The 19150-nt window shown below is 35.4% G+C and overlaps 3 protein-coding genes across 4 annotated transcripts; all 3 read left to right on the top strand.

Moving 5' to 3' along the window:
• The first annotated feature begins 4993 nt into the window (after positions 1–4993).
• Positions 4994–9144, top strand: LOC132177203 (pseudouridine kinase). The gene is made up of 9 exons (XM_059589456.1): positions 4994–5107; positions 5230–5355; positions 6109–6211; positions 6574–6621; positions 7425–7522; positions 7625–7739; positions 7911–7993; positions 8238–8790; positions 8916–9144. The coding sequence occupies exons 1-9, from the start codon at positions 5024–5026 to the stop codon at positions 8972–8974; spliced, it is 1269 nt and encodes a 422-aa protein (XP_059445439.1). The 5' UTR covers positions 4994–5023; the 3' UTR covers positions 8975–9144.
• Positions 9145–10075: 931 nt separating this feature from the next.
• LOC132177179 (putative pentatricopeptide repeat-containing protein At3g18840) lies at positions 10076–13052 on the top strand. Its single transcript, XM_059589427.1, has 2 exons — positions 10076–12366; positions 12856–13052. The coding sequence occupies exon 1, from the start codon at positions 10217–10219 to the stop codon at positions 12248–12250; it is 2034 nt and encodes a 677-aa protein (XP_059445410.1). The 5' UTR covers positions 10076–10216; the 3' UTR covers positions 12251–12366; positions 12856–13052.
• Positions 13053–13209: 157 nt separating this feature from the next.
• LOC132177188 (arabinosyltransferase RRA3-like) lies at positions 13210–16083 on the top strand. Of its 2 annotated transcripts, none has more exons than XM_059589443.1 (2): positions 13210–14054; positions 14818–16083. In XM_059589443.1, the coding sequence occupies exons 1-2, from the start codon at positions 13863–13865 to the stop codon at positions 15934–15936; spliced, it is 1311 nt and encodes a 436-aa protein (XP_059445426.1). In that variant the 5' UTR covers positions 13210–13862; the 3' UTR covers positions 15937–16083. The 2 variants fall into 2 exon arrangements, with proteins under 2 accessions (XP_059445426.1, XP_059445419.1); XM_059589436.1 differs by having other exon boundaries at positions 14803–16083.
• Positions 16084–19150: the final 3067 nt, after the last annotated feature.

Genomic DNA, 19150 nt, shown 5'->3' with positions numbered 1-19150 from the left:
TCTTCTTGGAAGCCAGGTTTCAAGGGTGAATTCTATCTAGTGTTTGTATTATTTGGTATAAGAGTCACCACCACATCAAGTATGGCACTGTCCGTAACTCGTCAACTATGAGATGGAATGGGTTGTGGCATTGTGGTGGAGTGACGGAGGGAATGACTTATAGGTTGGATTATGTATATGTATAGTGTTAACTCATTGAATACTGATAAATGAGTAGAATCGCCATAAGAGAAATGACTATCATTGTGTCAATATTAATAGAGTGAGTTGCCGTAAATGTCGGTTGCAGAATTTAGTGGTATATTACAATCTTAAATGTCCTATATAGCTTAAGTATAATATTAACTATATGAATATAAACTCTTAAAGAATCCGCTTTTTGCAAGTCAGTTTGATTTTACTTATCGGTGCCAATGAATATTTTTTGATTGGCTTTAAACTCCAATAGTTTGATAAGGAAAGTTTGGGGTCAGATGTCGAATAATAGTTAGGAATTAAAGTTGAAAAACAGTTTTAGATTCCGAAAATATGATTGGATTTGTTTAATATATATTAACTATAAAACTATTGAGTCTTAGATTATTTAATTTTGTCACGGGTTGTTCGACATTTGAAAGAAAAAAAAAAAATGTTACCGTTGAATTATTAGGTTAAGTGGCCTTAATTTATTCATTGGAATCAATAATGATGACAAAATAATCCACGTAGTGATGATAACATGAATATAAATCAAATTGGGGTTTGGACTTCGGAGCTGGCTGCTGCGTGTAGCCGAAAGGAAAAGTTGTCGTTGATGGCATACGACAACTTGTTTTATTTTATTAATTTTTTTTTTAATGTCTTTCGTTTTGTACGGGAAGGTTCGGAGTTTTCCAAATCACCATCGGTAGACTATATATAACAGCGTAAATTCATTGTTAAGTGAGATCAAATTAACGAAGATCTAGAGTAAAACAATATTACACTATTGTCCCAAAATATTAAATTATAAATTTTTTTCATTTAATTAATATTTTATTTTATTTACTCGAAAATAGAGATGAACCATTAATTGCATGGTTAAGATTTTGTTTTGTTTTGTTTTGACCGTATAAGGATTAAAGTTCGATTCCCAAAATAGGAATTCTTAATTCTATTATTAGTATTAAACGTTTTGAGTTTCATTGATACCTTGATAGGGTTGGGTCAGATTATAATTCAGTCAGACTTGAGAGAATGTCTGCAATTCATATAGTTTAGACTCCTCTTATATAACTCCTATCAAGCAGGAGTTATTATAGTCACACTCAGCTAAAATAGCTATAATTAGTTTCTTCCAACTATTTTTTTTTAACGCAACCGAGACAGAAACTGGTAGATTAATAATTGGTATGTTTTGAATATGAAAATGGGTCTCTGTCCCAGCTAAATGCCATATTCCAAAAATGAGCTTGGACTCTCTCAATGTACATATCCGGGGGACCATTGAATTTGAGTACACCAAAGATCCATGTGCTCGATCAGAAAGACTTTGACTCGAAAATTATTGTAATCACACCCTTGGACTTTTCTGGGATATATGTTAAAAGCTGTTGCCACTTTTGTCAATCAATCTTATCACTATGTACAATACTACCCAAGTGTACATGAACTTGGACATTTCTTAAGCTTCAAAAGTTTCATATAAAAGTCACTTAATCCAATTTTCAAAATTGCCTTTTTAGGTTCAAGTTTTCTACAAGCGAAAAATAGTGTTGGGAGTGCCTGTAGTTTTCATTAGACGCTATAATGATCAAGACGCTACCATGATCACGCCTAAATAAAATAGTCACAATTGATTATCTCATTTTACCTTTTTGCTTGAAAAACAAAAAAAAAAAACAAAAAAGTAAAGATAGTGCTGATAGGAGTATTATAATTTTTACTACAAGTTTATATTAAGTTCATGTGACACTTACTATGTTAGTTACTCAATAATTAAATTTACTTGTTTAATTGTTTTTTTTTTTCACCATTAAGATAATCTCACATTAGTTTATAAGGAAATTTTGAATGATTAGTAAAAACTAATCGGATGACATCCTCAATTTGAATGTGTAGAGATGTATAACGACATATAATATGAAAAAGAGAAAAGAGTGGAAGCAAGAGAAACTAATAAACCGGTTACGGCTACATCTTGAATATATTTAAGTATCACAAACTGTATAACAATAGTTTATATTTATAAAGAAATTACAAGAGATAAACAACAAACCTTAAACTAAATAAATTATAATATTAAAAATATTATAAAAGAAATGCCATGCGAAGTGTGCATATAAGTTATCCCAAAGATCTTCACAAGACTTACGGAGGATTTTGTCACTCAATCATGTGTGAAAAAGCAATTATGGGTTGCACGACTCTAATGTGTGGCTATTTCAAAGCTGCAACAAAGGACACACCGGCCACCCTTTTCCATCTTTCCTTGTATTGCTTGTTAATATCATACATGTTATATTGTTGTGATACATCATTAGCACCCTCATTGTCATGTCATTATCGTCATCATCATGTCATCATCATTGTAAGAAAAAATGTGTCATAATTTGTCGGGATTAAATGATTAAATTAATTTTTTGTCAACCTAATTTTTGAAATAAATTGTATTAGACGAAAGATCATAAGTTTGAACTTAATGCCTCTAAGTTTGTTATATTATTTTAGAACTTCTTCATTATAAAAGCAGTAGGATAGAATTTGCACAAAGTGGTATGAACTCAACTTTTTCAATGCAGTCAATTGGATAAGCATCAAATGTTTTTTGTACTCTAATTAAAGTTATCCCAACATTAATGAAAAAATATGTGCACATAGAAGATACTGCATGCTAACAAGATAAGTGTTACTTGTATATTAAATGAGATTTGCTTCAATCCACATATCTTATATTAAATCACTTACTCATATCTTCCTACTTTTTCTCCTTCAAACATTATCATCTTGAGAAATGTTACGTCAATATCTTATAACTATTTTATTATGCTAACTTGGCAATGTCAATTTACTTTTGGGTTATTTTTTTTATTTATTTTTTAACAATGACCGATCTAAGAGTGGATTGTCATTACCAAGTTAGCATAGTAGGATGAGAGTGTAGTATTTAGCATTATACTAAGGAGAAATACTAAGGTCCCATTTGGTTTGCAGAATAAATTCCTAGAATGAAATAGAATAGGCATTCTTTTGTTTGGTAAGGGCCTATTCCTATAAATAGTTATTCCCATGGGAATAACTAATTCCTTACATAGAAGAATAGCTAAAATGAGAGAAACAACTATTCTTTAAGGTAATGCATTTTTCAATATTACCCATATCATTTTTTATTTTATTTTAAACTTAGCATATATATATATATATATATATATATATAAGATGAGTTGAAAAACTAAATAAATAAATATGGGGTTTTTAGTGATTTTGATTCAATTTCAGTGAGAGAATGTGTGGTGTTACCAAACTAAGGAATATAAATAACTATTTAATTCCACCCTTCTCTATTTTCAGTAATAACTATTCACTTTTCATAATGGAATATGTATTCTATGAACCAAACGGGCCCTAAATATTACACCTTCATTTCACTTGCATCCCACTATGCTGACTTGATGTTGTCAATTCACTATTAGATTTTTTTTTTCTTTAAACAAGGGCTGATTTAAGGGTAGATTAATAATATCATGTTAATATAGTGGGACACTGGTGTGTATATAGCATCACTCTATGCCACATTTAATCCCATAACTATTCCACAATGGCAATCCCAATCAAACCTTGATTTTTTTGTTTTTTTTGTTTAACAATGACTAATTAAATGGTTGGTTTGGACTACCACATTGGCATTGTGAGATAAAATTGTGGTTTCTAGCATTATTCTTATACTAAAAATCATCTTAAACACATTAAAACAAATGCTGATAATACATGAAGCAATTTGACAAGCATAAGGTTCTACATTCACATTTTGGATGAGGAGGAAATATGATCTCAATTCTCATGTCTCTAATGCCATACGTGGTTGGTCACTAAATAATTAAATTTAGGGTTAAATACTTAATACCTTCTACGGTTTAATTTCTTTATTTTTTTACCCCTTAGGGTTTGATTTCTTTATTTTTTTACCCTTTAGAGTTTGATTTTTATCACAGGAGGTACCTGTGATTTTAATAAAGACCAAATTGATCATTCCATCCATTGACCGTTAGTTGACTTAACGGAAGTCCACGTCACTGACATGTAGACCAATGGGTCTTGGGGGTGGTTTTGGCCACCCCCATCCGGCCAGATGGGGGTGGCCAGGTCACCCCCATGGCCAAATGGCAAGGCCCCAACTTTTTATTTTGAAAAAATATTTTTTTTTTAATTTTTTTTAAAAAAATAAAAAATTTAAATGATCCACATGTCAGTGACGTGGACTTTCGTTAAGTCAACTAACAATCAATGGATTAAAGGATCAATTTGGTCTTTATCAAAACTACATGTGCCTCCTGTGATAGAAATCAAACTCTAAGAGGAAAAAAAATAAAGAAATGAAACTCTAGGAGTATTAGGTATTTAACCCTTAAATTTATTTGTCAAATTTTGTTGTTTAATGTTTTTTATTTGTATAGCAACACGTGGCACTCTTATGGACTGCCAGCGTGATATTATAAGAAAGTTGTCTATACCAAAAGCATGGCAGCACGTGGCACTCTTATAGGATAAGTAATAGATTCCTAAATAGGCCCAAAACTTGGATTGATTAGGTTCCAAAGAAGGGCCAACTTAAGCGGATTTGTCTGTTAATGGTGGGCTTTTTCCAGACTAGTCCTAGATCGGCCCGAGGCTTGAATCAGTCTGATTCTTTAAATCTGGAGCGGTCCTTTGAGCCCAAATGAGACATTCGGCCCATGATGTCGGATTGAGGCCCAATTTCTGATCCACCAGGATTTTCTGTCAATTTTACTTCATAGCTGATCAGAGAGTTGCCGAGCAACACCTACAGTCTCACAGAGATGCGAAAATGGAGAGCAGTGTTCAGAGGCGAGTGGAGGCTATTTACCGTCACCTGTTACTGCCACGTGAACCCATTTCTGTTCTTCATCCGGTGAGATTATTTCATGAACAATTTTCTTTTTTCTTTTCCTAATAATCGAGTATATGTAGCAAATATTTGGACTGACAATTTTTTTTGTTTTGTTTTGTTTTTGTTTTTGGGGTAATTGTTAGGTTTCATTAAAGGGTGAGGAAGTGAAAAATGGTGAGGCTGAAACTGTGGTCATAGGGGGTATGGTGTTGGACATTCATGCCACACCTTCAATCCCTGCAAATCCCAGAACCACCACTCCTGGCAAGGTAATTTCTTTTTCTTTATATATATATTTTTAATTTCTTCTTATTTCCCATGTATTTTTAATGTTTATTTAGACTTTGATTAATATCTGCAACGGTGTTTCTGGTGGATTTATAAACTGTAAGTTGATAAACATGGTAAAGTCTTATGTTGTTCAAAAGTATTCAATTTATGAGTGGCTTTGGCCCAACAATTCATTGTTAGACTATTTTAAAAGTAGTCTAAGGCTTTATTTTTTCAAATAGGCAGGTTTTATTAAAAGCTTAACTGTGTTTTTAAAAATTGCATTTTGAAATTGCAATTTTTTTCGAACCACATGATTTAAAACTGCTAAACCAAACAGACACTATGTCCTTTAACTATAAAAGATGGAACAAGAACCCCATTTGAGTATTGTTATTCTAAGCTGATCTGGAGTAATTGGATAGTTTCCAAAATATCAGTGCACCAAAAGACATGCTTTTCTTCTTCTTTAAATTAGAGCTTGACATTAAATGTTGTTAATTGATGAAGAGTTAGTTTAAATTCCAATACAAACATAGGTGTGGATTCATTTATATCTGATGATAACATGTGCATCTCATTGCTAAAATGAGAGAAAACAAAGATGCTAAAATCAAGTTGCTATATATATATATACACGCTTGATACTTAGCCATGTACTTGGGATGTGCCCCTATGTGCTTTTAATAAGATTGAATTATTTATCAAAAAATATATTCATGATACTTACTGTTACGGAGTCTTCTGCTCAGGTTCGTTATGCGTTAGGAGGTGTAGCAAGGAATGTTGCAGACTGCATGTCGAAGCTTGGAACAAAGCCTTTCATGATTAGTGCTGTGGGGCTTGATATGGCAGGTTGGTTTTTGCATCCCTTTCTTTTGGGCTATCTTGATAGTTCTGTGGCTTTTACAGGAGGCATGCCACCTCCAGGTGATATTGGCACTTGTGGTTGTTCACAGGTGGGATTGTGTGGGAAAACTGTATGTCGGTTTAATCATTTTTTTTTTTGGTTCTTTCTCTTTCTTTAGAAGTGTTCTATGAATAATATGGTGAATTTGTTAGAAGCTAGAACTTTTTCATCACATATATGGATTGATTAAAATGCATAGCTAATAGGCCTGTTGCTGAATTTATTTATTTGTTTTTCTCCTCATCCAATTCGACCAACAGCAAATATAGCTTCTTCCAAATCTGACAATTTTTACTTTTCTTTATAGGAAATTTGTTGTTGGAGCACTGGAAATCTGCTGGGCTATCTACAGACGGTTGTTCTTCTCACATTTACGACAGCCTTTTGTTATTATCTGTGGAGATCATTGCTTTTCAATATTGCTTAAATCCTTGATTCACATGTAAATTTGAATGTATTTAAAACTCAATAAGCCTGTGTCTTTTACTCCTATTTTGACTTGGCCATGAAACTGTAAAACTCAAAACAATCTTGTTGTAGGTTGGGGTGGTTTGATCTCTGGCACAAAAAGAGTTTTGTCACTAAAACAAGGTAGTCTCACTCATAGTCTTCACAACTCCCAGTTCAATGGTGGACATCTTGGTTCCACCATGATGTTTTCCTTGAACATTTTTCATGCTGGATTCGCTGGTGTGACTACTATAATTAATAATTTAGTACTTTGCATAGTTTTATTGGCTCTGGTAAAATACCGAGAATAACTTGGGAATTTTAGAGTGACAAGAATAATTAGAAATATGTATGAAGGAAAAAAAATTATAAAATGAATTAATGATACAGAACCTCAATGAGGGAGATAATTATACTTGAAAATTTAGGAGTTCTGAGATAAATAGGAATGTAGTCCTAATTCATATATAATCTACTGGCACTCTGTTTGATAGAAGTTTTAGGAGCTGAAAAAAAAAAATTACGTTTTAGGAGAGCCAGTTCAATGCTAGCCACTAGTAACATTGCAAGTTTTGTTTTCTTCACATCTTAGTGGAAGTCAAATTGAAGTATTAATGAATAAGGTTCAGTCCTCTTTCCTCCTTGAATATGGAAATAATTCAGTACAAAGCGTCCTAGTCTATTCTTACATATTTTTGCTTGGAGTAGGGATTCGGAAGCAACAAGATATTGGGACTCCGGTTGTATGCAACATACTTGATGTCAGTGGAGAGTTGGCGGCTGCTGTTGCAAGCGTGGAAGCTATTGTGAGTTAATTTAGGTGGCTTTAGGTAATCTGCCAATTTATACAAGCTTAAGAATAGTACCTTCAGGGTGTTATATATTTTTTTCCTATTACCTTGACACAGGAAAAGTTTCTTACGCCTGAGTGGATTAGGCAATTCAAGTACAATATATGTTCTGCTCCAATATTGATGGTTGATGCAAACCTGAATCCTCCTGCTCTAGAAGCTTCTTGCCAAAGTACTTCCAAACTCTCTCTCTCTCTCTCTCTCTCTCTCCTCAATACATTTATTATTTTTAATTGTTGGCCGTCAACTCTGCTGATTATAATTATTTCTCAATTTTCCACTCTTATCTTATCTTTATTATTATTATTATTTCTCAGTTTTATTTTCATTTGGGTGTTCTCAGTTGCCGCAGAATCTAATATTCCAGTGTGGTTTGAGCCCGTATCGGTTGCAAAATCCAGAAGAATTGCCTCGGTTGCCAAGTATGTGAGTGCTATGCTTTTTGGATGCACGCACATTTACAATCAATTCTTCTTAGCTTAAAGCCGAAACTTGGGAATTTTTGAGAAGGTGGTCATTTATGTTCTGGGTTCTACTCTGCCACCTCATTCTGTGTGGCACATGCTTAGGACTTAATTCAGCCAAACTTTTAGGATATGGAATTTGTGTAGCACATGCTACCCTTGATCCAACACTTTATTCACTTATCTTTTCTGGAGGTTTTCTGCAGGTAAGTATTGCTTCACCCAACGAAGATGAACTTATTGCCATGGCAAATGCTGTGTCTTGTGCAAATGCATTTCCTCCAATCGAAAGGGGAAATAAATATTCAACAGAATCATTGTTCCAAAAGCTAAAACCAGCAATCTGGGCTTTGCTAGAAAAGGGTATCAGAATAGTTGTTGTGACCCTTGGTTCAGATGGAGCCTTCTTATGCTCTAGAGGAGGGCCAAGCTTTATGAGAGCTGTTTTGGAGAGAATCAAACCACATGGTTCTAGCAGACAGTTCTATCAGATTGTGACATCAAGCTGTCCTCCGCATTGGTATGGTGCTACAAATTTGGAAAGGGATTCTCATCTTTTCGCTGTGCATTTTCCCGCGCTTCCTGCGTCAGTGGTGAGGCTCACAGGGGCTGGTGATTGCTTGGTCGGCGGAATGCTTGCTTCTATTTGTGCAGGTTTAAATGTTATGCAGAGTGTGGCGGTTGGAATTGCGGCAGCCAAAGCTTCTGTTGAGGCAGAGACCAATGTGCCGACTGCATTTAATTTGGCCAATATTGCAGGTAAGTGTTCATATATTGTATTTACAAAACTGAATGGTAATGTTACAAAAGAAAGGATTCATCACCAAAATAACTAAAAAGTTGGTAAACATTGCCATTTTTTTAAGTGAATTTCTTCTGTGCAGATGATGCGAGGTCAGTGTACTCCAGTGGCAAAGTTGTATTCAATCAATCGATGTTGTAAAAGCATCATAAAGTAATTTGACTCTGAAATTACTAGCTAAACTGGTGCATGTGTTATTGATCTGATAGAAATTTCGACTTGAACACCATGTCAATCTTTCTCTTTTTTGCCAATAGTCTTTCTTATCTTTGGTTGTTAAATATGTTGAGGCTGTCTCTGGATTGATCCTTGATTTTTGGTTGATATTCATGGAAACATCATTCAGCATACCCCTTTTCTGGGGATCCGGCTCCTCTCCGGTCCTGTTGGACTGGAGAGGCCTCCAGTTAATGGCCAAGATGGCCCTAGGAAAAATTCTAAGGCCATCATTCTGCCACGTGTTCCAATATTAAAAAAATAATAAAATATTATTTACTATTTTTAAAATAAATAAAAACTAATATATATATTGTTTATTATATTGCCCTTGGGGGTGGCCGGACCACCCCCAAGAGCCACCGTTTGGCCATGGGGTGGCTCCACCCCATGGCCCTACCCCCAAGGGCCCAAATGAAAAAAAAAAATTTATTTGTTTGGCCTTTGGGGGTGGCCGAACCACCCCAAGGGCCACCGTTTGGATGAGCCCGCCGCCGCCACCACCAAATGAATCCCGCAGACGCATTACATTTTCATGTGAGCATTACATTTTCTGTTAATTTTATTAAAAATGCATGTAAGAATTATGTGTTTTAAGGCTGTATATTTAGTTTGATAAATTGAGTTGGATAAATTTTGTCTAAACTCAATTTGGAGAAAAACTTTGTTATCTTTTTTTTCTTACCCCAAACAATTAAAGAATAAATAAATTTGACCATTTGGTAAGTAAAAGATTTGATCTTGTCAATTTTTTTTTTTTTTTTTTAATTACGTGGAACTTACTAAGCATAGCCTTTTTGACTCATGGAGAATAAACCTTGAATACCCGACCCCACTTGCAGAATCGCATATCAAGTAATAAAAAAAAAAAACACTAATTAGTTAATGGTCAACAACTATATGTTCTTAATTATTTCACTAATTAAGGAAATTTTATACGTTTTTCATTTTAATGGATCAAAATTCATATAAAATAAATAAATAAAAGAAAGCGAAAATTGACGTCATATATTTTTTTTTCTGCTGACATGTCATTAACTTTCTCGTCCACTCTTAGACGACGTCGAGTCGGTTCTCAACAAGAGGAAAAAGCAAGAAAAAGAACTCGCGCTGTTTTTCCTTTTCTTCTACGTTATTCAACTCTCAGATCGTATTCATGCCTGTGTGATGTGGTCCCTGAAAGAAGGCCTTAAGTATCAAGTTCAAGCCATAAAAGCTGCTCTTACACCAACCATTTTCACGTCCAATCAACTCATTCACCTGTACTCCAAACATGGCCTTCTGCGTGAAGCTCGCAGACTGTTCGAAGAAATGCCTGAACGAAACGTCTTCTCTTGGAATGCAATAATCTCCGCGTATATAAAATCAAAAAACTTGACACAAGCGCGAGCATTATTTGATGGTGCTTCCCAAAGAGATTTGGTTACGTATAATTCAATGTTATCCGGGTATGTAAGTGCTGATGGGTATGATTATGAAGATCAGGCACTCAAGTTGTTTATTGACATGCAGTCGGCACGTGAGGGGATTGGATTTGATGAGTTTACTCTCACGACGATGCTTAACTTGGCTGCCAAGCTAAGTGTGGTATCATATGGGAGGCAGTTACATTCTTATATGGTGAAAAGTGCTAACGATTTAAGCAGGTTTGCGGTTAGCTCTCTTATAGATATGTATTCTAAATGTGGTTGTTTTGAAGAAGCATTGTGTGTGTCTAGTGGATGTGGTAGTGGGGTGGTTGATTTGGTTTCCAAGAATGCAATGGTGGCAGCTTGCTGTAGGGAAGGCAAATTGGAGATGGCTTTGGATATTTTTTTGAGAGATCCCGAGTTAAATGACACGGTTTCTTGGAACACATTGATCTCGGGATACACTAACGTTGGTTGTGAGGAGGAGTCGTTGAGGTTGTTTGTTCGTATGGCTGAGAGTGGCTTTAGATGGAATGAACATACTTTTGCGAGTGTTTTGAGTGCTTGCTCAGGGCTGAAAAGTATGAAGCTTGGAAAGGAAGTCCATGCTTGGGTTTTGAAAAATGGGTTGAGTTTCAATCCATTTATAAGCAGTGGCATTGTTGATGTCTACTGCAAGTGTGCGAATATGAAATACGCAGAGTCAGTTCATGCAGCAATTGGGATTGAAAACTCCTTTGCAATCACTTCGATGATTGTGGGGCATGCATCACAAGGCAACATGGTAGAAGCCCGAAGGCTTTTTGATTCATTACCAGAGAAGAATTTTGTTGTCTGGACAGCTTTATTTTCAGGTTATGTCAGATCACAGCAATGTGAAGCTGCAATTGGACTTTGGCATGAGTTTAAAGCTAAGGAAGAAACTGTTCCTGATGCTTTGATCCTCGTCAGTTTGCTCAGCACTTGTGCAATACAAGCTGCCCTGGGGCCTGGAAAGCAGATTCATGCTTATGTACTAAGAGTGGGGATTGGGATGGATGAGAAGCTGATCACTGCTTTGGTTGATATGTACTCAAAATGTGGGAAGATCGCATATTCAGAAAAGATTTTCCAAAGAGTTATTGTCAGAGATTCAGTGCTTTACAATGTAATGATAGCTGGTTATGCTCACCACGGGCATGAAAATCAAGCTATCCTGCTTTTTAGGGAAATGGTGGAGAGAGGTTTCAAACCTGATGCAGTTACCTTTGTTGCACTTCTATCAGCTTGTCGTCATTGTGGATTAGTAGAACAGGGTGAGGAGTTCTTCCATTCCATGAGAAAAGACTATAACATATTGCCTGAAATTGACCACTATGCATGTATGATTGATCTGTACGGAAGGGCTACTCAACTAGAAAAGGCTATAGCTTTCATAAGAACGATTCCAATAAAACTGGATGCTGTAATCTTGGGGGCATTTCTTAATGCTTGTAGGATAAATGGAAATACAGTACTTGCTAGAGAGGCAGAGGAGAAACTACTAAAAAGTGCAGGAGATGACGGCGCTCGGTATGTTCAGTTGGCCAATGTCTATGCTGCAGAGGGCAATTGGGATGAGATGGGGAGAATAAGGAAGAAGATGAGAGGGAAGGAGGTCAAGAAGCTTGCTGGTTGCAGCTGGGTATACTTGGAAAACAGAGTTCACACATTCACTTCTAGTGATATGTCTCACCCTAAAACAGAGGATATGTATAAAACCTTAGCCTTCTTGACTGAAGAACTATATGAAATATCCAGGACATCACTTTGAGGTCATCTTCAAATTTCAGCATGACAACATGATTGATTTCAGATGCTTTTGGATATAGAAATTCCTGGTCTAGTTGGATGTGGAAAAACTAAGAGACCGCCATTCATTTTCAAAAGGTATCTCTCCATCCTACTGACCTCATACAATAGAGTCGGATTCTATTTTGTTCCTTGTTCTTTGTCATGCAATGTTGTTACGGTGCAAATGATTAAGATTTTTTTATTCTGAATATATCTCCATGCTCATTCATTCATAACTTGTTTATCTATCAGAAAGCCTAAACATGGAGAAAAGAATATGTGAATATTGGACTCAATGATAAAAAATAAAAATAAAAAACCCAACTGAGGCAGGAACAGTCCAGATCCTGATTTTCTCTTATAGAAGAGAGAGACCACTCTTCTTGTCATTCTACTGCACTTTGAGGTATACTCCTCTCCCGCTTTTCAGGCGGTGTTTCTTTAGGGTTTGGCATATACAAAGAAATGAAAAAAGAGGATCTCCAACAATTAGAGTGTCTGAATTTCGCTAAGATTCTGTTTGTTTCGACCTAGCATATTTATTGTTAAAAAATATTTTTAAGGAAATTATTTTTTCGGGAAAAGAATTTCAGCTGGAAACATTTTCGGCATTGACTCATACGGAAAATTAGTCACGGCAATCGTAACGGCAATGGCAGTGACAATGGCTTCCGACGACCTCGGCGTTGGAGACAATTACCAGCAACTTTTGAAGACCTCAGGCAACGGTGGCTAGTGGCAGTAGAAAATGAACGGTAAGAAAGAGTGTGTGCGAGAAGGAAATCTAGTATTATGGGTTGAGAATAACAAATTCAAATTCAGAAAATGGTTTACAAAAAAATAAAAAAACCATTTGATGCGGCTTAAAGGAAGTTTTCCTAATGAATCGAAAATATTTTTGATTTAACCAAGATAAAAAAAAATAGGGTTCGAAACAAACAATAACCTAAAATTGGGACACTCCATATACAGGAAGTGTAGAACTCACCTTTCGTGGCCAGTGTAGGGGGCTAGGGTAATTTGCCCCACAACCTCTTTTGTGTGGGCTGTCCAAATTTCAATCCAGTTGTAGAGAATCCCATCCTTAAATGAAAGCTGTTTTGTTTGATTGACCATGCACCGAGTTGTCCAAATTCTTGCACTTGGTCGTAATCTTACCATACCAAATTATAAGCTGATCACCATCATCTTATAATCTAAAAAATTACTTAGACAAACTAACAGGATGTGTACCCTGACTAGTCGTTTCTCTTGCATTTGGACATTACACAACCAACTCTCATTAAATTAATCAATTAAATAAGAATTAAAAGCTCATTAATTTGGTCAACTCTGCTTGTTACCTTCTTTCACTGCTCCATGATTCAACTCTACCTCCCCCGGGCTATTGCTAGCTCTGCCCAACCACCCTCTGAACTTCCCATACAGCGAAGTACCGCTCGCTCTCTGACACTCAGTTGTCCACAATCTCTCTCGTTCTCTCCTCACAAACCCAGAAATGTCTTCCTTTGCCGACAATATGAGCTAACTCTTCCCACTTGCTTTCCTCTCCCTCTGAGACCCCGAGTCCGTACACCCATTAAAGCCCACCAATGAGTAGCCGGAGAGACGGGCCCTTGATGCGGAACACGGCGCAGTCGCTTGACAAATCGAGGGTCGCAATCACCGCGGCGATCGGAGTCGGAGTCCTGTTGGGTTGCGTCTTCGCCTTCTTGTTTCCTCACGGCCTCTTCTCCCCAGCCCGTGTTTACACTTCCCGCGTCTCCAATTCTAACAATGCGCAGGTTCGGATCTCCATGCCCGCAGTTTAGTTTTTCAATAAAAGAAGGTTCTTTTTGTTTTGGGATATTGAATTGTTATTTTCCAACTGGTGGTTTTTAGTGTTTGATTGTGAAAGTTTGGTGATCCGTGATTGGATTGGTGGGTCTGATTTAGGATCCTGAAATTTGGTGGGAACGAAGTCGTTGACTTTGAGTTTCTGTTGTTTGACTTTGAATTCAACTAGCAAATAATCTCTGTATGCCCTTCATCCCAATTTTTGTGTCTTGGTTAGAAATGACAAGATTATTGAAGTATAATAAATTTTACTTAAGAAAGAGGACATGCATTTAGGGACGTTGCAAAAAGGAAAGCAACACATTTAGATTGGGACAGAGGGAGTAATTTTGGACGGTTTGGCTGAGTCTGTAATAATGAAATGGATGAGACACTCGGTGCTTGTTTACTCTACTTTTCTGTTTCTGGGAATTATTGTTAAATCTTAAATTCTCTGATAATTCACTGAGAATATGTGATTGGTATATGCTCAGTCCCCATTTTGGTCTGTGTGAAATGTGAGATGAGGGGGAGTTCATTTCATTCGTGCCGATACATCTCATATAGTGTGCATCTTTTATACGGTTTTTTTATAATCTTTTCATCTTGTGGCCATGAGTATGGTTTGTATGGAGTTGCCATGGTTTTGAATATATGAATTCAGTAGATTCTAAGAAAAACATTTCAGGTCTATGGAAATAATATTCGTTTTTCTAGTTGTTTGTTCACCAGGTTGGTTCAGCCCCTTGTGAATCGTCTGAACGGATGAACATGTTGAAATCGGAGTTTGTTGCAGCATCGGTGAAAAATGCCGAGTTGAAAAAAACAGTCAGGGAGCTTACTGAAAAGCTTAGATTGGCTGAACAAAGGAAGGATCAGGCGCAGAAGCAGTTTCTTGTGTTGGGTAAACAGCAGAAAGCTGGACCTTTTGGTACTGTCAAGGGCTTAAGAACCACCTATACCATGGTGCCTGATGAATCTGTGAATCCAAGATTGGCAAAGATACTAGAGAAAGTTGCTGTTGAGAGAGAGCTTGTAGTTGCTCTTGCAAACTCAAATGTGAAGGACATGTTGGAAGTCTGGTTCACTAATATTAAGAGAGTGGGTATAACCAATTATCTGGTTGTTGCTTTAGATGACGAGATTGCTAGGTTCTGCAAGTCAAATGATGTTCCAGTGTATAAGAGAGACCCGGATGAAGGTATTGATTCTGTTGCGAGGAATGGAGGGAACCATGCTGTCTCCGCGTTGAAGTTTCGTATTCTGAGGGAGTTTTTGCAGCTGGGTTATAGTGTTCTTCTATCAGATGTTGATATTGTGTATTTGCAGAATCCTTTTCATTATCTCTATAGGGATTCTGATGTGGAGTCCATGACTGATGGTCATGATAACATGACAGCTTATGGCTACAATGATGTCTTTGATGAACCTGCAATGGGATGGGCGCGATTTGCTCATACGATGCGGATTTGGGTCTATAACTCTGGTTTCTTCTATATTAGACCAACAATCCCTTCAATTGAGCTTCTGGATCGTGTAGCTGGTCGACTTTCTAGAGAGCCAAGGTCTTGGGACCAGGCAGTTTTTAATGAGGAACTGTTTTACCCTTCTCATCCTGGGTATGATGGGCTTCATGCTGCCAGGAGAACCATGGATTTCTATCTTTTTATGAACAGCAAAGTCCTCTTCAAGAGTGTGAGGAACGATGATAACCTGAGCAAGTTCAAACCGGTAATTGTTCATGTAAATTATCACCCTGATAAGCTTCAGAGAATGAAAGCAGTTGTGGAATTTTATGTTGATGGGAAGGAAGATGCACTCAAACCCTTCCCTGATGGTTCAGATTGGTAACATGTTTCTGGAAATGCCTTTAACAATTTAAGAGAGATTTCATCTTTTGTGAGTTTTGCTCTTTTTTGCTACATTTTAAATTTGTGAATTACTTTTGAAATATATTCCTTCTACCATGGGAAGGAACTGTGATGAATTTTTTTTTGACATGTCCGCACAAAAGGGGGAAGGGGGATTCGAATTAGTGACCTTCGCTTCATTTAAGCGTGGTCCCAATCGATTGAGTTACCTCTTGGGAACGGAACTGTGATGATATTGTGATTACGTCTATGTTTTCCAAGATACCATCCAATATAACTCTTTGTTGGTTCTCTTTTAAAAGCAATCCAGGTAGCAAAATTTTTAAAGATCTTTATTAGGTTATTTTAGAATATAGAAAATCTTCATTATGTTCTTTCCTATTGTATCTAAAAACGTATATTCGTCAATAATTAAAGTACCATATATGGAAATTAGATTGCAATATTTCAATTTTCATAATACATAATTTCATTTAGATTGGAAAATCAAAATTACTCCAAAATCAAATGGTTTAAAGTATAGGATTCATATAATGGCATAGTACCAACTAAAATCGTGACTTGTGTCAAATTGTAAATCAGATAAACTTTTAACTAGGTCTGAATCATATATTCAATTATCAACCATCACATTAAGTATTAGAAAACTGATCAACGACCAAGATTTCTTCACATATTTAATATTGTTTTTAATTCAATAGCCAAGATCTAATATTGTGAAAATCGAGGATTTAAAACAGAAAGGCTCATATTATTTCTTCCATTTAAGCAAAATCAGGTTGCACATAAAATCTTCTTTCAAGCATTTAAATCTTCATAGAGAAATCTGAAAGGCTCATATTGTTTCTTCCATTTAAGAAAAATAAGTTTGCACATAAAATCTTCATTCAAACATTAATATAACTCCCCGTGAATATCAATTTATTGGTAATTGACTCTATGGTTTGTCACCCAGCTTTGTTCATAACAGAACAAAACTCAAGAATTATAATATATCCTAAGAGAGGCTACATTAGGAAGGAACATAAAAGAGAACTATGAAATAGAAGTAGCGATTGTTAATTATTGACCAAGATACATTAGGAAGGAACATAACGAAGATTTTTTAGATTTTTTAGAATAACCCGATACAAATCTTTGAGAATTTTGCTGCTCGAATTGCTTTTAAATTTTTTTAGAATAACCCTCAATTATTATTATTTTTTTGAAGGTTAGGAATTTTTTGAAATTCATCATCACGAATTTTTTTGAAATTTTTTGTTTTTGTTTTTGTTTTTGTTTTTTTAAGATTGAGAAATGCTAAAATCTAATAAAAATTTCATATTTTGCTCATAAAAGTCCATGTGGCAAGATGCTACATCATCTTTTTTGTAGAGAGAAAAAGATCAAACAAAAAGAAGATGATGTAGCATCTTGTCACATGGACTTTTATGAGCAAAATATGAAGTTTTTATTAGATTCTAGCATATCTTTTGAAGATTATATCTTCGCAGTTTTGTAATGTCAACCTATAAGTTTACTTGTATAAAAAGTTGAGAAGTGCTAGAGAGCCAAACAAATGAACACGGAAAAATTTTCAAACTAACGTGACAAGGGTTTTTAAATTAAAAAAATGTAATTATTTCTCCTTTGTCTGCTACTCACGGTCTGCCACGACAGTTTAGAAATTTTTCTGAGCTCATTTGTTTGACTCCCTAACACTTCTCTAAAAAGTTATATGTGCTTGGGTATTAAATTAGGGGAAGTGTTGGATTTACAAACAAATTTTACAGAAAATTTTTACAAATTGATGTGGCACAACACGATTAGGTTTTTCAAAATTTGAACTTATCTTATATCCAATCATGTTATACCACATCAGTTTGTAAAAGTTTTTCTGTAAAATTTGTTTGTAAGCTTAGCATTCCTCTTAAATTAGATATTATCTTTATATTATAAATATATTTTATATATGGTATTAAATTTTTAACGTTAACATAATAATACCTACCACAGGGAAATTAGGCACCTGCCTTTCCAACTAGTGTTAAAAACAAACGCCCCAAAATGCTGCGTATCGCAACATGACGATAAAAAGTATCATTTCGTAAAATGTATAAATGGACTAAATATTCTAATTGAAAGAGCAATTTTTTTGTTGGAATTAAGCGTAACTATGCATTGATGGTGTAATAAGGATTTTGTAGGAGAGATAGAGGTAGAATTTATTTTTTATTTATTTTTTTTGTTGTTGAATTAAGTGTAACATGTGCATTGTGTAATAAGGATTTTTTTTTTTTGGGGAGAACTTTGCTTCATTGCTCCAATGTTTAAGTTCTGATATCATAATAGTATCGAAGATTTTTGATATAGATTAGTTAGCCCGTTTCCATCTTGTTGACAAAAAGCATTTTATGGAGTAAACTTTCCAAAATTGCCCCCCCCCCCCCCCTCCCCCCCTCCTTTTTTTGAGGAATTCCAAACACGCTCCCAATTAAAAAAGAGAGAAAAAAAAAAAAAAAACCAATCTAAATATCTATCAAATTTTTGAGGCCCACTTTCTGATGGGCCTAGCCACCCCCATCAAAAAAATTTATGAAATTCATTTCATTTTGATGAAGTAATAAAGTACTTGACCATTGTTGGCCTCAATCAGAAATCATTGGCTGAATGTCTCATTTGGGCTCAAAGGACCACTCCATCTTACTGCTTTCAATAAAAAAAATCTATGAAATTCATTTCATTTTGATAAAGTAAAAAAGTTGCTTAATCTATTATCAGCGAAGCACTGGAATGTGCACATGATTTTCCATTAATGTTGGGATAACTTTAATCAAGGTGAAAAAGCATTTGATGCTTATCCAATTTGACTTGCATTGAATTACTTGAATTCATACCACTTTGTGCAAATTCTGTCATACTTCTTTCAATGAGAAGTGACAAATTTTTCTGAAATTTTTGCTGAATTAAGCGTAACCATGCATTGACTATAATAAGGATTGTGGGGTGGCGCTGGGGGGAGGGTAGAATTCTTCTTCTTCTTTTTTATATATATATAAATGTACTAAATATTCTAATTGAAAGAGCAAAATTGGACTAAATATTCTAATTGAAAGAGCAAAATTTTTGCTGAATTAAGCGTAACGATGAATTGATTGTTAATTTGTTATAAGGATGGGGGGGTAGAATTCTTCTTCTTCTTCTACTTCTTTTAG

This window comes from Corylus avellana, chromosome ca1 (assembly GCF_901000735.1).
Source record: "Corylus avellana chromosome ca1, CavTom2PMs-1.0".
In the NCBI taxonomy this organism is placed as follows: domain Eukaryota; kingdom Viridiplantae; phylum Streptophyta; class Magnoliopsida; order Fagales; family Betulaceae; genus Corylus; species Corylus avellana.
This window is presented reverse-complemented; position numbering and strand designations above follow the sequence as displayed.

Bases quoted from the DNA above. Each gene is read 5' to 3' on its own strand.
- LOC132177203 (XM_059589456.1), top strand. From the start codon at position 5,024: ATGGAGAGCAGTGTTCAGAGGCGAGTGGAGGCTATTTACCGTCACCTG. The intron at 5,356-6,108 runs GTAATTTCTTTT...TCTTCTGCTCAG, and splicing joins GAACCACCACTCCTGGCAAG to GTTCGTTATGCGTTAGGAGG. The intron at 6,622-7,424 runs GTTGTTCTTCTC...TGCTTGGAGTAG, and splicing joins TGCTGGGCTATCTACAGACG to GGATTCGGAAGCAACAAGAT.
- LOC132177179 (XM_059589427.1), top strand. From the start codon at position 10,217: ATGTGGTCCCTGAAAGAAGGCCTTAAGTATCAAGTTCAAGCCATAAAA.
- LOC132177188 (XM_059589436.1), top strand. From the start codon at position 13,863: ATGAGTAGCCGGAGAGACGGGCCCTTGATGCGGAACACGGCGCAGTCG. The intron at 14,055-14,802 runs GTTCGGATCTCC...TCGTTTTTCTAG, and splicing joins CCAATTCTAACAATGCGCAG to TTGTTTGTTCACCAGGTTGG.